Source organism: Equus quagga, chromosome 12 (assembly GCF_021613505.1).
Source record: "Equus quagga isolate Etosha38 chromosome 12, UCLA_HA_Equagga_1.0, whole genome shotgun sequence".
NCBI classification, from domain to species: Eukaryota; Metazoa; Chordata; class Mammalia; order Perissodactyla; family Equidae; genus Equus; species Equus quagga.
In genome coordinates, this window is record NC_060278.1 from 40,302,395 (window position 1) to 40,315,093 (window position 12,699).

General features: G+C 38.1%; 1 protein-coding gene across 5 annotated transcripts in view; it reads left to right on the forward strand.

The window, feature by feature from the left end:
* Positions 1 to 12,261, forward strand: part of ENAH (ENAH actin regulator) — a 143,852-nt gene extending 131,591 nt beyond the window's left edge. For 4 of the 5 annotated variants that reach the window (XM_046679466.1, XM_046679465.1, XM_046679469.1 and 1 more), the window contains 3 exons: positions 5,861 to 5,939; positions 8,681 to 8,738; positions 9,294 to 12,261. In XM_046679466.1, the coding sequence (XP_046535422.1) occupies positions 5,861 to 5,939; positions 8,681 to 8,738; positions 9,294 to 9,331 (175 nt within the window). In that variant the 3' untranslated portion in view covers positions 9,332 to 12,261. Of the gene's footprint in view, positions 1 to 2,397; positions 2,461 to 5,860; positions 5,940 to 8,680; positions 8,739 to 9,293 lie in introns of all 5 variants that reach the window. The other variant, XM_046679467.1, reaches the window with a different exon arrangement.
* Positions 12,262 to 12,699: the final 438 nt, after the last annotated feature.

A 12,699-nucleotide genomic window follows, 5' to 3' on the forward strand; every position in this document is an offset into this window, starting at 1 on the left:
TAACATTCCGCCACGTTTGCTTGAACTCTTACCTATACATCCACACTTTTTTCCCTCTGAATAGTTGGGGAACACTTTACAAATATGTGCTGCATCAACCTGAATACTTGAACATTTTCCTAATAACCAGGGTGTTCTCCATGTGACCCCAAGAGCATTATCACTCTCAGGAAGTTTAACATTAAGCCATTATATTATGTAATGTATATATTCGCAGTTCCCCATTAATCTCCGTGACATCCTTCATTTTGTAAATGTAATTGTGGAGAGAAATTTTTATGTTTAAAACTGAAAAGCAGCTGGAGAGAAAAGACTACAGGGTTTAAGAGAGAGCAACGTAAAATCTAAAACTTTGAATTTGTAAAGTGGAAAGATTTATATCTCTCTCAGTTGACACTATATAATCAGGTTAGAGAAGTTAATACCCAGAAACAAGGCTAGTTAAGGTGTCTCTCTACAAGGGGCCACCTGGGCACGGTCAGCAAATCCAGCTCTCCTTAGCTAGGCATGCTTTATTATTGTAACTGAATGTAATGTCACCGGTCTTGAACATGGATAAAACCCTTTCTTGGTTTATGAGATAGTTTAAAGGACTCATTTTTCCCAGAAAAAGTATGTATTCAGAGACTAAAAGGTTTTTTGCCTTTTCTCTCTGAGCTATTTGCCTGATAAAAAGCAAACTCGACTCTAATTATAGAAACCTAATAAAAATACAAGGAAGGGCCTCATATTGTCACAAATCTCTTCTGTCTTAGCCTGAATCTGAACATTTGGATTTGATTTTTGTGTGGTTCTTTCTGCTGGTAAGGGAAAGATTTGGTGACAACACAATTATTTAAGCTCCACGAGGAAACTGGGCCTTTTTGAATGTATAGACGCTTGGAGTTTCTAAGTGACTGAAAGATGAATGTATTTGACTTTAGAGGAGAATGCAGGAATTGCCTTTGGTGGACATGTTTCGATGGAGTAGAAACATTTTTGTGTTTCCTAGATGCCTGACTGAGGCGGCCTTCTAATGCGTGTCTAATAGTTCTAGATGTTCTTCAGGAGCACGCTCTGAGGCCTCGTTTATCCAGGATGTGTCAGAGAACAGAACTGCGATGATTAGTCCTGTGAGATGTGAGTGGTGACGGGGAGGGGCTCTTTCTCCTCCTCGTCCGTCCCTGCCGCATGGAGAGGAGTCCCACCGTGAGCCTGCTGAAAGCTAAAGCTGAGTTCACGGCAGAGGGCGCATCTTAGAAGGCTGCTCCAAATGGAATATGTCCCTTGATGTGTTTGGGTTCGTTTAGTGAAGGAAAAAATATTCTTTGAAAGATTTTTCAGACTTCCAAAGGAAATTTAATAAGTGTTCTAAAGGTCACCATTTAAAAACTATTTTTACATAGATTAATTGAATATTGGTTACTGTTATCTAGTAGTGCACTGAAATCATGTTCTGACTCTGGTGCATGGTTTTCCTCTCCTTTCCCCAAGTAGAAATTCTGAAATGCCCGATTATTTCCTGGCCACTCATACCTTTTGACAGGTTTGATCCAACCGCTGATATGTATGTCTTAAAATTTCACTGCGAGCAGTTTTAGATGATAAAAGATTTTTAAAATATGTTTAAAAGATTAAGAACGGTATTGCTTTTCTTTCCAAGTCATCTCCCCCGTTCCTTCTGAAAGGAGTACATTGGCCATTTTGTGTTTTTATTGACATGTGCCTCATCCTCGTGCGGTACTGAAAGCCGCTGTTTCTCCTCCGAATGTCCATGTCAAAATTATGTTTGTGGTCAGATGGGTTAATCCTGTCATATAAATGACATGTTGCATTATGCTGTATATATTAAGTGACGATGTCAGATGGCAGGATAAAAGCAAGAATGTCATAGTTAAAAAATGCTTTAAACTATGACTGGAACGCAACATTGGAAAGTTTGTGAGCTCTTCCTGCGATTTTGTTAAGAGCTTAGAGATCTTATATTCAAGATCGGAAGTTCTTCACGTGCCTCATGAGAAGAGTTAAGTTTGTGTACTCGAAGCTGCAGTGATTTTCATGGTGCTTTTCACTTGAGTCTGTAGCTTTACGTTCACTGATAGCACGGCTTTGATTGTGTTTTGATACTTGTTGAATCTGTGTGTGGGTAGGTTTCACTGTCATCAGTCTATAAAAGTAAGCATTGCATAATGTTTTTAATTCTCTGTAATTGTCAAGTAAACAGTATCCTCGCATAACTAGGGTTAGTCTCCAAATATCTTCTTTTTTTATTGGAACATGGATCGTTTTAAGGTTTATGGACTCCTTCAGTTCTTACTTTGTTTGCTGTGGCTAAAACCCTATAAAACAGTAACATAATGAGAATTATTCTTAAAAGTTCTATTTTATACCCCTTTAAATGGTTTTTCCCCTTCATAGACGGGATTCTCCAAGGAAAAATCAGATTGTTTTTGACAACAGGTCCTATGATTCATTACACAGGTATCACCCTGCTGTGCCTTTGTGACCTGGGACTAAGTAACCTGCTGAGGGGGGCTGAGCTTTTCTGCGTGGATGGGTCATCACCACGGGGAGCCCAGTAGGAACACTGAGTCTTTCATATTTAGCTTTATTTAGAACACTTAAGAAAATCCTAAGAGGTTTTAATTAGAAAAACTTCCTAGCATCCATTTCCCTGCCACGGTTTCTAGCCGGGTTAGGATGGATACAAGTGGTAAACGCCTCGGAAACACGCAGTGGGGCCCCAGGTGGACCCGGGCTGTTCGTAGCTCTTGCACTTTCTTTTAAAGGCTGTTCTCTTTGTGCGACGTGGCTTTTAAACAGTGGAGGAGCACACCGTGCGCTGGTCGTTACTGGAACGCCGGACGGTATTATAGCCACACTTGTGCATCCTTTTTCTTTGAGGAAAATCTCTGTTTCCGAGATACTTTGTAATAAATTATCTTTAACAACCCAACGTCTAACATCCTGAGCAGATGTTTTTTTTAATTGAGAAAACTTAAGATATGAACCATATATTTCTTTCTTAATTAAAAAAAAATTTGACAATTTTTAAAAATCCTCAAATACTTAAGATATTTTTAGAACTAATTTGGCAGAATAGGGACTTAAATATCATATTACAGTTATTTTATAGTCAGCTTCTAGGGGCAACATTCTCATGATAAAGTAATAAAAACTTCTGAGAAACCTTCATATTTTATGACCAATTATGTTGAAAACCCATAGGTTAGAAATAATCGAAGTATACCCAAGTTGTTATGTGCATGTATTCTTAAAAATGCACATCCAGTCTACTGGGAACATGAATTAAATAGTCTGTGGAGGGGGCGTCTATGGCAATGAGCAAGGAGTTCTGTAATCAGACTCTATTTGGCCAAATTGTTCTTTGCTAAAATTATTTTCATTTGCTAGTACATAGAGAGAAAAATAGCATTTGACAGTGAGATTTTCCATTGTAAATCTCTCAGTTGCCTTTCTGCTTTCACACATAGTAGCCCCGGGGGTAAGTTGTTGATAATCCTTTTTTTAAAAAGTGGTGATTACTTCTTTCCCTCAGTATGAAAAGTTCCCCCCTTTAGTTAATTACCGTGGTGGTGGTGGTGGTGGTGGCGGCGGTAATGGATTGCATGCTAGCATGAATTAAATTTTTTAAACATTGCATGTTTCCACAATTGTTTATTATATAACAACAATAATTTTTTGCATTGTTTGGTAAATATGGATATATTCATAACATACCACCCGGTTAAGTAGCAGACTATAGTTAGTCACATGAATTTTGGGGGTATTCATTATGTAACTGAGGCGAAAATAATTAGCCAAGTGTACCACTTAAATATGAAAAGAAAAGCAGAGTAATGAAGACTGTCATCCGGGAGCACGGGAATAGAGAGCACGGTGTACGAAGTGCACAGTGTGTCACCTTCAAGAATATTTGCTCAGCCAGACTGCACAGAGCGCCGGGCCTTGCGTACGGTAGATCTCAGTAAATCTTCAGTGACTTTGGAACTAAACAGCCTTCCCAGCAAAGGATAAAGGTGTCTCCTCACAAGAGGAGGGGAAATGCGTCATAGAATCTTCATACCCCCCCGGTGCTTGGCTCAGTGCTTATTGAATGGAGCTTTCTGGAAGTTCTTAGTTTCCTTGTTCAGATAAGCAGAGCAGCAGATGTCTAATAAAGTGAAATTGGTTGACTTGCTTCGTAACAACCTTTTAAGCAGTAATGTGTTTTGATATTAAAGCAAATTAACTCAGTATTTCAACTTCACAAACTATGCCTGTGGGTTTGAAGTATAATATGCCTTATAAGAATTATGAAATTATAACTTTGAAAAAGTTATTATACCTGTTGAGTCTTGGTTCAGACTTCTAACCACGGGTACTCTGCAAAATGGAAAATATGTGACTTGACTGATGGTTTTCATTTGCATTGATTTATGGCCCCTAGAGAGTGGCTGCTTACTATATTAACGCAGAAAATAGAGGAGTACTCATTCAAAACTCTAGATTTTCCACTTAGGATTTTCTCTTATTGCCAGAATTGGAGAGGGAGCCATGACTGATTTATTTGATATTGAAACTTTTGCTTAAAATGTACCCAATCCCAGGGGCTGGCCCCGTGGCCGAGTGGTTAAGTTCGCGCGCTCCGCTGCAGGCGGCCCAGTGTTTCGTTAGTTCGAATCCTGGGCGCGGACATGGCACTGCTCATCAGACCACGCTGAGGTGGCGTCCCACATGCCACAACTAGAAGAACCCACAATGAAGAATACACAACTATGTATCAGGGGGCTTTGGGGAGAAAAAGGAAAAAATAAAATCTTATAAAAAAAAAAAAAAAGTACCCAATCCCTAAGACTTATTTCTTCATGTAAAATTTTTAATAGCATCTAAACTTTTGAAAGTGTAATAATAATTGACAGTCTGCTTCTCTCTGGCATTCCTTTTTTTTTTAAACAAAATAATTTTATGGAAATAGTTGGAAACACTATTCAGATGACATCTCCATAAAAACTTTATCTGGAACTGGCCACATAGCCAATTGGAGATGAATATAGGTTGTTTTGTTTTGTTGTTTTTGGTGAGGGAGATTGGCCCTAAGCTAACATCTGTGCTGGTCTTCCTCTATTTCTTATGTGGGACTCCGCCACAGCATGGCTTGATGAGTCGTGTGTGTAGGTCCGCACCCAGGACCCACACCCGCAATCCCTGGGCCACCAAAGCATAGTGTGAACACTCAATGGCTATGCTGCCGGGCTGGCCCCAAGATAAATATACTTTTAATCTAATAATCACCTTTCCAACATTCTTATTTATTTTGATGCTTGAAATGGAATAAAGCATATACAGAGAAATCATGCTTACTAAAATGTCTTTTTCCTGAAAATTAAGGCCTAGAATTTGCAAACTGATCCATATTGGTGTAAAATATTCAAGTCTTTATATTTTCCCTTCCATTGGTTTGCCAGATATTTAGTAGACAATGCACAATTTCAAAAGAAGGAGAAAATGAGATTGTGTCCGTGGGCCTCGGGTATTCAGCTGGCCTTTCACCTCTGTCTTGATCAGCACGCTCACCTCTCCTGGTCACCTGCCTCGTGCCCAGAGGACACTATCTTCTACTCTTTACTGAAGGAGTCCCGTCATCTCATCGCCTCTTTCTGATTTCTTTACAAATAACTGAAAGTACTGAGAAAAGTGAAAAATATTTTCTGCTTTATGTTCTAATCAGTCCTGCAGCTTTGACAATTAACTTTTTAACACAGTGTGATTTAAGAAATGTACTTAAATCTGGTGTTGGTTTGGCAAATTTGCAGTTGTTCATGAACTCATTCAATATCCTAAGTGTTGTTTACCTGTCCTGAAAATCTCGTTTGTACAGACCCAAATCTGCACCCTCGTCCCAGCCCAGTGCCAACGGAGTCCAGACGGAGGGGCTGGACTACGACAGACTGAAGCAGGTGGGCGCTCCGTGGCAACTCCCCTTTGTTTGTTTCTTTTTAAGAAATGTACACGCGTATATTTGACAGATCATGAATATACTTGAAAAGAATATAGAGTTAAGACATTTTTATACAAATTAAACATTAGTGGCGTTAGCACTGTATTGCCTTTTTCAATCCTCATGTTTTGCGTTCAGTGAGTTCACATAAAGTTCCAACAGTGGTGGAGGGTGGGCGCACTGGTTGAATGGTGCAGTGTGAACTTTAAATGTGAGTGCCTGGTGTATAGTTGTGTAAAAAAAAAAAGGCTTGCACTTTTCACTTATCATTGGCAAAAATGGGCACTTTGCAGTTTGGGAAAACATTCAAAAGCCTTAAAAATAAATGTCTTACCCTTGAACTCAGCAGTTTCACTTCCAAGAGTTGATGCTGAGACAAGACCATAGAAATATATGAATACACAGTGTGTGGGAGGGCCCTGCAGCGTTAGGGAATCGTGACTGAGAAGAGTGAACAGCGAATTGTGAACACTTTCTCGTGTTAGGGGAAACAGGTAACCAAACTATACGGACAATTATCTCAACTTTATAAAGAAGAAAAAAGGTGTTGTCCCTATTTTGGATATATATGCATTGTATTTAATACCTGTGTACTCAGGGGAAAAAAGTGGAAGGAGTGATAGCTGATGAGATTGTGCAGCTTTTATTCCGAGAAGAGGTAAAATAATGTTTTTAAAAAAATTGGTAGTGTTAAAAAGATTTGAAATGGAAGGCAGTGCATCTTAGTAAAACAGCTCTCGGTTTTGCAGACTGAGTACAGATGGGCCTGTAATGCAGAATTTAATCTCCATCTTGTCACCCTGCCCTTCAGGATGGCCTCTGAAAAGAGGGGTTATTCTCATCACCAAAACAACCATTGATTGACTGTCTGGGGGACGTAAGTGCCAGGCATTTGCTGGGTTCTCACGTGACATTGTCTCCTAATCCTAATGGGAGTCGTGTCATGTTTCTACTCAATTTCTGCACGTCTAAGGTTCAGAGAAGTTAAATTTACTCAGTTCCACAGCTAAGTAAGTACTTGAGTCAGGATTAGAGCCCAAATCTTTCTTCAAAGCCCATTTTCCCCATTCCATCACTCATTGTTTAAAACACTAGCAGGTGTTTAATTGGAACTCAAAAAGGGACCAATAATTTTGTAGTAATGTGAGTTCAAAATACAAGTTAAATAGCAATTAAAAAGAGAAATACTAACAGTAATTTCAGATAAACCTAATTTTTATACTGCAAAACTATTTGAAAAATTAAGTTGAGTTATATAATTTGAAAAGGAACTGTGTGGTCATTGATGATCAAGCCCTTGTTTTCCTGTGTATTAAATATGGCTTTCTTTTCTTGCAAAATGTTTTAAAATAAAGCACTTGCACACACTTTAAAATACGGTCCGTTCTTGGCTATCTGAAGTAGTGGAGTAAAAGAGAGGATAGATTTGATTTTAGCACTGATTTTAAGATTAATCTTAATAAGGATATCTGTTAGTTCATGTATTAATTTCTGTGCCTCAGTTTCCTCACTGGTGAAATGGAGGGATTAAACTAATTGATAGTTTTCAACCTTATTTTAAACATGGAAAGTTTTTTTAAAAAAAATGAAGCTTAACACAGAGCAATTTCATTTTACCTGAGACGTGCAATACTAAAGGAAGTCACGTAATTCGAACCTAACCCTCCGAAGGATAGATGTTCTTTTCACTCATTAAAATTTTGTCACCTTGTCATGTAGCCCTTTTAGCTTCCATATTATACAGTTCTTGATCATTTTTAATTGGAGAATGTCCATTATTTCAAATTGAACTTAGAGATTTTGCAAAAAATATGAAGATGGAGTGGTTTTCATGGAGGAAGGCGGGTCCAGAGCATCACTAATACGTAGAAGTGTAACATGGGCCACAGAAGTATTTAAAATTTCTAGTAGCCACATGAAATAAGTACAGAGAAACAGGTGAAATTCATTTTAATATATTTTATTTAACCTAATATAACCAAAATAATATTTCAATATGTAATCAATATTTTAAAATTGCTAATGAGTTATTGTGCATTATTTTCTTCATACTAGATCTTTGAGATCTGGTGTATATTTCACACTTACAGAGCATCTCATTTCAGACGAGCCCCTTTCGAGTGCTCAGTAGCTACATGTGGCTGGTGCCTGCCATATTGGACAGAGCGGGTCCAGCAGGATCCCATCCACCTAATCTCCATCTATTTGAGCAGCCCCTGAGGACCCTCCAGGGGAATCCTAGATTCCTGGAAACATAATCTGGCAGCTTTGGTGACCCCTAAGGAATCACCATACTTCAGTCCAGATGACAGATGTGCCAAGAGCTCATTGTCCAGTTGACTTGTCTTCCTTGAAAGTTCTTTCTGCATCACTTCTCAGTCTGCTCCCAGAAGACTAGATTAAAAGCAGAGCTATTGTCTTTTCCAGAAATTATCTGAATCATGCCTTTCATTGGATGGCAGAGTAATTATTTTAGTTTGAGAAACCATCTGTTTCATATCTGGCTAGGCCAGAATAAGCAGAGATTGGGAAGGGAAGACTGTTAAATTTACCAAGGCTAGTCTTCTAGGACATAAGTGTGGCTCTGGAAACAAAAAACCCATGTCATATTTCATACATTCTTAAAATTTTATATGAAGAAGAGTGTTTTTAGCAGTATTTTTTTTCCTGTATTCCTGATGTTTTTCTCTAATATTTTAGGACATTTTAGATGAAATGAGAAAAGAATTAACGAAGCTAAAAGAAGAACTCATTGATGGTGAGTGTTGAAAAAAATTCGCTGCCCCTAGAGTGATGTTTAAGAAATAGCCATTTTTAAGAAAATGCAAATAAGGAAGTGTCCAGTTTATTACTTGAGGGCATAAAACAATTACTTTCCCAGTGTCCTGCCCTTCGCTTGGCTGAGGGTGTGAGGGAGGATCTCTCGCTCCTTCGTATAATTGAAATCATCTGTAAAACTAGGGACCAACAAGATCCCTAAGTTCCAGGTGACGGAAAGCCAGGCAAACCAGCCTTTCTCTAGGTCACCTCCCCTCATCCATCCCACCCCACTGCCTCTTGGTTTTGAGCCCACAGAATCAGTGGTTTCGTTTTGTATACAAAAGGGAGAGAATAAATAAATACACACATATAGAAATTAGTGTCATCTTTGTGGTAAGAAAACAAAGGTCTATGCAATGAAAGATGCAAGGTCAGAGTATCTTTTTATTACTGGGAGTTTGAGTGCAATCATGAACATTTCTTAAAAATGAATTACTCATTTATTTTACCTTATCGTTATATTTGCTTTCAATACTTTTCCTTTTCCTACCAGCAATCAGGCAGGAACTGAGCAAGTCAAATACCGCGTAGAGCCACAAACTAAGGAGAAGAGAGGACTTTAATCTAGAGAAAGAAGAAAAAACCTACAAACAACAAACGCCTAGATTTTGTGAGCTGTAAGAAGAAAATGGAGACAAACAGTCAGAAGGAGGGAAAAACCAACGTGTTTGAAAGCCTTCAGACATTCTTACTCTGGTGATAAGCTATTTCCCTCCCAGTTTGCTGCTTTTTTCTGACCTTTTCAACAGGATGGAAGAGAGTCATGTAAGAGTTCCTACGACAGTTATGCAGAAAATACTAAACCCGTCAGACAGGATCACCGTGCATTGAAATATTTTCATGTCGAGAAAAAAATTGCACACTTCCCACAGTCCATTGCTAAAATAAAGAAGAAAAAGGCTTAAGAAGTGTTTTTCAGAGAGCGCTGATGAAGAATTTAGCAAGTTATGCTATTGTATTGTAAATGTTTCTCTCAGGTTTGTCTTCCTATCATATTTGATATTCCATGAATAATTGAGATGTAGGTTAAGATCATAAAATGTGGAACAAATGGAATTGTATGTGCTTTTCAAGGGTGATATTTATCAGAAAGTGTCCTAAAAATGACTTGTCCAGCTTGAGGAATTTTAGAATGATAGGAAGTCTCTCGAGTTAGCCTTCATGCAATTTTGTAGATTAAAACATAAAATTCGTCCAGAATTTAAAGATTTAGATGCCTTCCTAAATTGTTACAATGCTTTACCAAATCTATGACTCCTACATAACACAAACCAGTGGTCAAATGTAAAACAATATATTGTAGATTTACTGTAGGTTTTCAACCTTTTTTAGATTTATGCATGTGGACATTTTTATAACGTAATTACAACCACCACAAAGTTAGCTTTTTTAATTGCAGACAGTAATGCATGTCACACTAATACGTAGTGGCCTTTGCAAGGCCTAGTCCCAGGGAGATCGTTTTGTAGAGTATAGGGGAGTGGGAGGAAGGGAAGGAATAAGTTTTTATTTAAAGTTAACTTCTGCACTATCTTTTTTTTCTCAATTACCTGCATGAATAATAATGAGGAATATTTTGTGACTTTAATTGGTAAATATGTTAACAGAACCAAGTACTTAATCTGTTACATCATGTCTTCAGCTATTTGTATTTTAGCTTCAGTAATTTCGATGGTCTGAAACGTGACTCTGAGCTTCCCGAGTCCCCTCTCACTGTGGAGCTCAGAGGCTCGACCCCGGGTTTGGCGGTTGCCATCCCCTCGGGGCCCTGCAGTTGTACAGGTGTCCAGGTACATGCTCCTGACAACGAAGCTGCTTTTGAACTTTGTTATGTTGAAATACAAGAGTTAACAATGATGGCAGCCATTAGGATCTCAGAAATCATTAGGTGAAGGGAAACCAATGAAGACTTCTTCATGATTTTCTTTGAATAAATAAAGCGAGACTTAGGTGGTGGGAAGAGGAACTAGACACCCAAGTTCTCATTGTGTGGGTGCGCACGTGTGTGGGTGCGCGTGCGTGTGGGTGTGCGCAGGCAGGCGTGTATGTAATCCACTCCCTTTTCTTCGAAACTCGTAAGATTAAAAGAGGGGAGAAATCCTGTATGTTGCAATGATAGATTTCTTTTTGAAAATTTAGGAAATCAGAAATTCTCCAGGCTCTCCATCTTGATTTATGCTTGAGTTGTTATGTGCCATATTTGCTTTGAAATTTTTGAGTATCAGAAGTTCTACTAAAATTTTGGAGACATAATCCATTTTCATCTGCTTTCTAGATTTCTTACCTCTCGGTTCATAAGGACAGAGCTTGTGGATAGCTTAGTTTTCTAAATGCTGCCCTTCTGCAGCCACTACCACTGCAGAGAGGTTGGAATGAGGGAATTTTTTTTCCTTGTTAAAATAGTTCTTGTTTCTGTAGAAACTTCATTTTGAGATTAATCTGTGATGGATGAGCTATCATAATTCAATAATACAGTTCTTTTTTCTATAAACTATTCACCGTCATGCAATAGTAGTGAAGGCTTATAAGTACTATTTTCTAAAAGAAATAGGAGGCATTTTCATCTTTATTATTGTACTTTTGGTTATGCAAACACTTTAATGATACAAACGTTTATGTCCCCTATAAATCTGGTCAGAAATCACTTTCGATTTTGTTGGTTAAGTTAAATAGTCTATGGTAGGATAGAGTACTGGGTACAGTGGTCCAAAGTAAGGTAAAAGACTACAATAAATTGCTAGATCTTAAAAGAAACCGGTTTATGCACTAAACGTTTTGTGCCTTGGTCTAATATTGACACGATGTCTGTGTAAAATGACAAGAAGAACCAGTGTCGAATCACATTCTATTTTCCATCATTTTGCACTATCCCAGATTGCTAACTGTGTTCTTTCCAAGAGGTTTGATTGAATTACTCTATATATTTACTGTCAGGCGTGACAGTTTTGTCATTGTTAGAGATTTCAGTAATTAAAATGGGAAACAGAAGCTTAAGTTATTTTCCTCCTCAAAACTGTGTTCCTTGGAACCCCTTATTCCGATGGTTTCGTGCTCGTGTACATTGGATGTCTTACGCTGAGCGAAGTTCAGGGGCCCTTTTTCATTACAGGAAGGCACTTCTTCCCTCAACACTGTGATCTGACCTGTGACAAATCTGTACCATACGCTCTGTCAATGGCTAACCAGTCAATGCAAACCAACTGAATGTACAAATCTTAGTGCTGGTGCTGAAATCTCTTCAGAACAGACATCACGGTTTCAAAGTTTGTTTCGAAATTTGCGAGCATCAAGTGTCACTCAAAACTGAAGATGAAACACTAATGAATGTCGGATTCTCATGCTTTAGGTGTACTTCCTGTTTAGATCTTTCGGTTCTCTGCTATTTTTACCGTACTGTTTCATTTAAATTTCCTACACGCTAACTTCGTTTGTGCGATTGAAATAAAATTGCGGTATATACATGTTGCTTGTTTGTGACACTTAGATAATCATCTGAAATAATCTGTTGGTTCTCAAATAAGTTATATTGAATGTGAAGAACACTTTTTAAAGTCCACGACTTCATTACTTCAAAGTTTACGTATCACACCACTGTTCTTTAAAGATTTCATAAAAGTCTTAAATACTAAGTAATGTATACAAAGGGAATGTGTGTAATGTATCTACTTTTTGTTTGAAATAACTTTTGGGTGTTTCCTCTTGGTTCTTATTTTCTCTTGGCCCAGCTTGACACAGTGTCTTACTCTTACAGTCAAGAGAATGATAAATATTTAATTTTGCTCTGCTTTGTTCTACAACATACTCAGATGCTTAAGCTCATTTACACAGTTCAAATCTTCCTTTATGTATTTGCAGGGTATAAAGGACATTGTGTGGTAAAGGGCCTTATCGAGTATGAA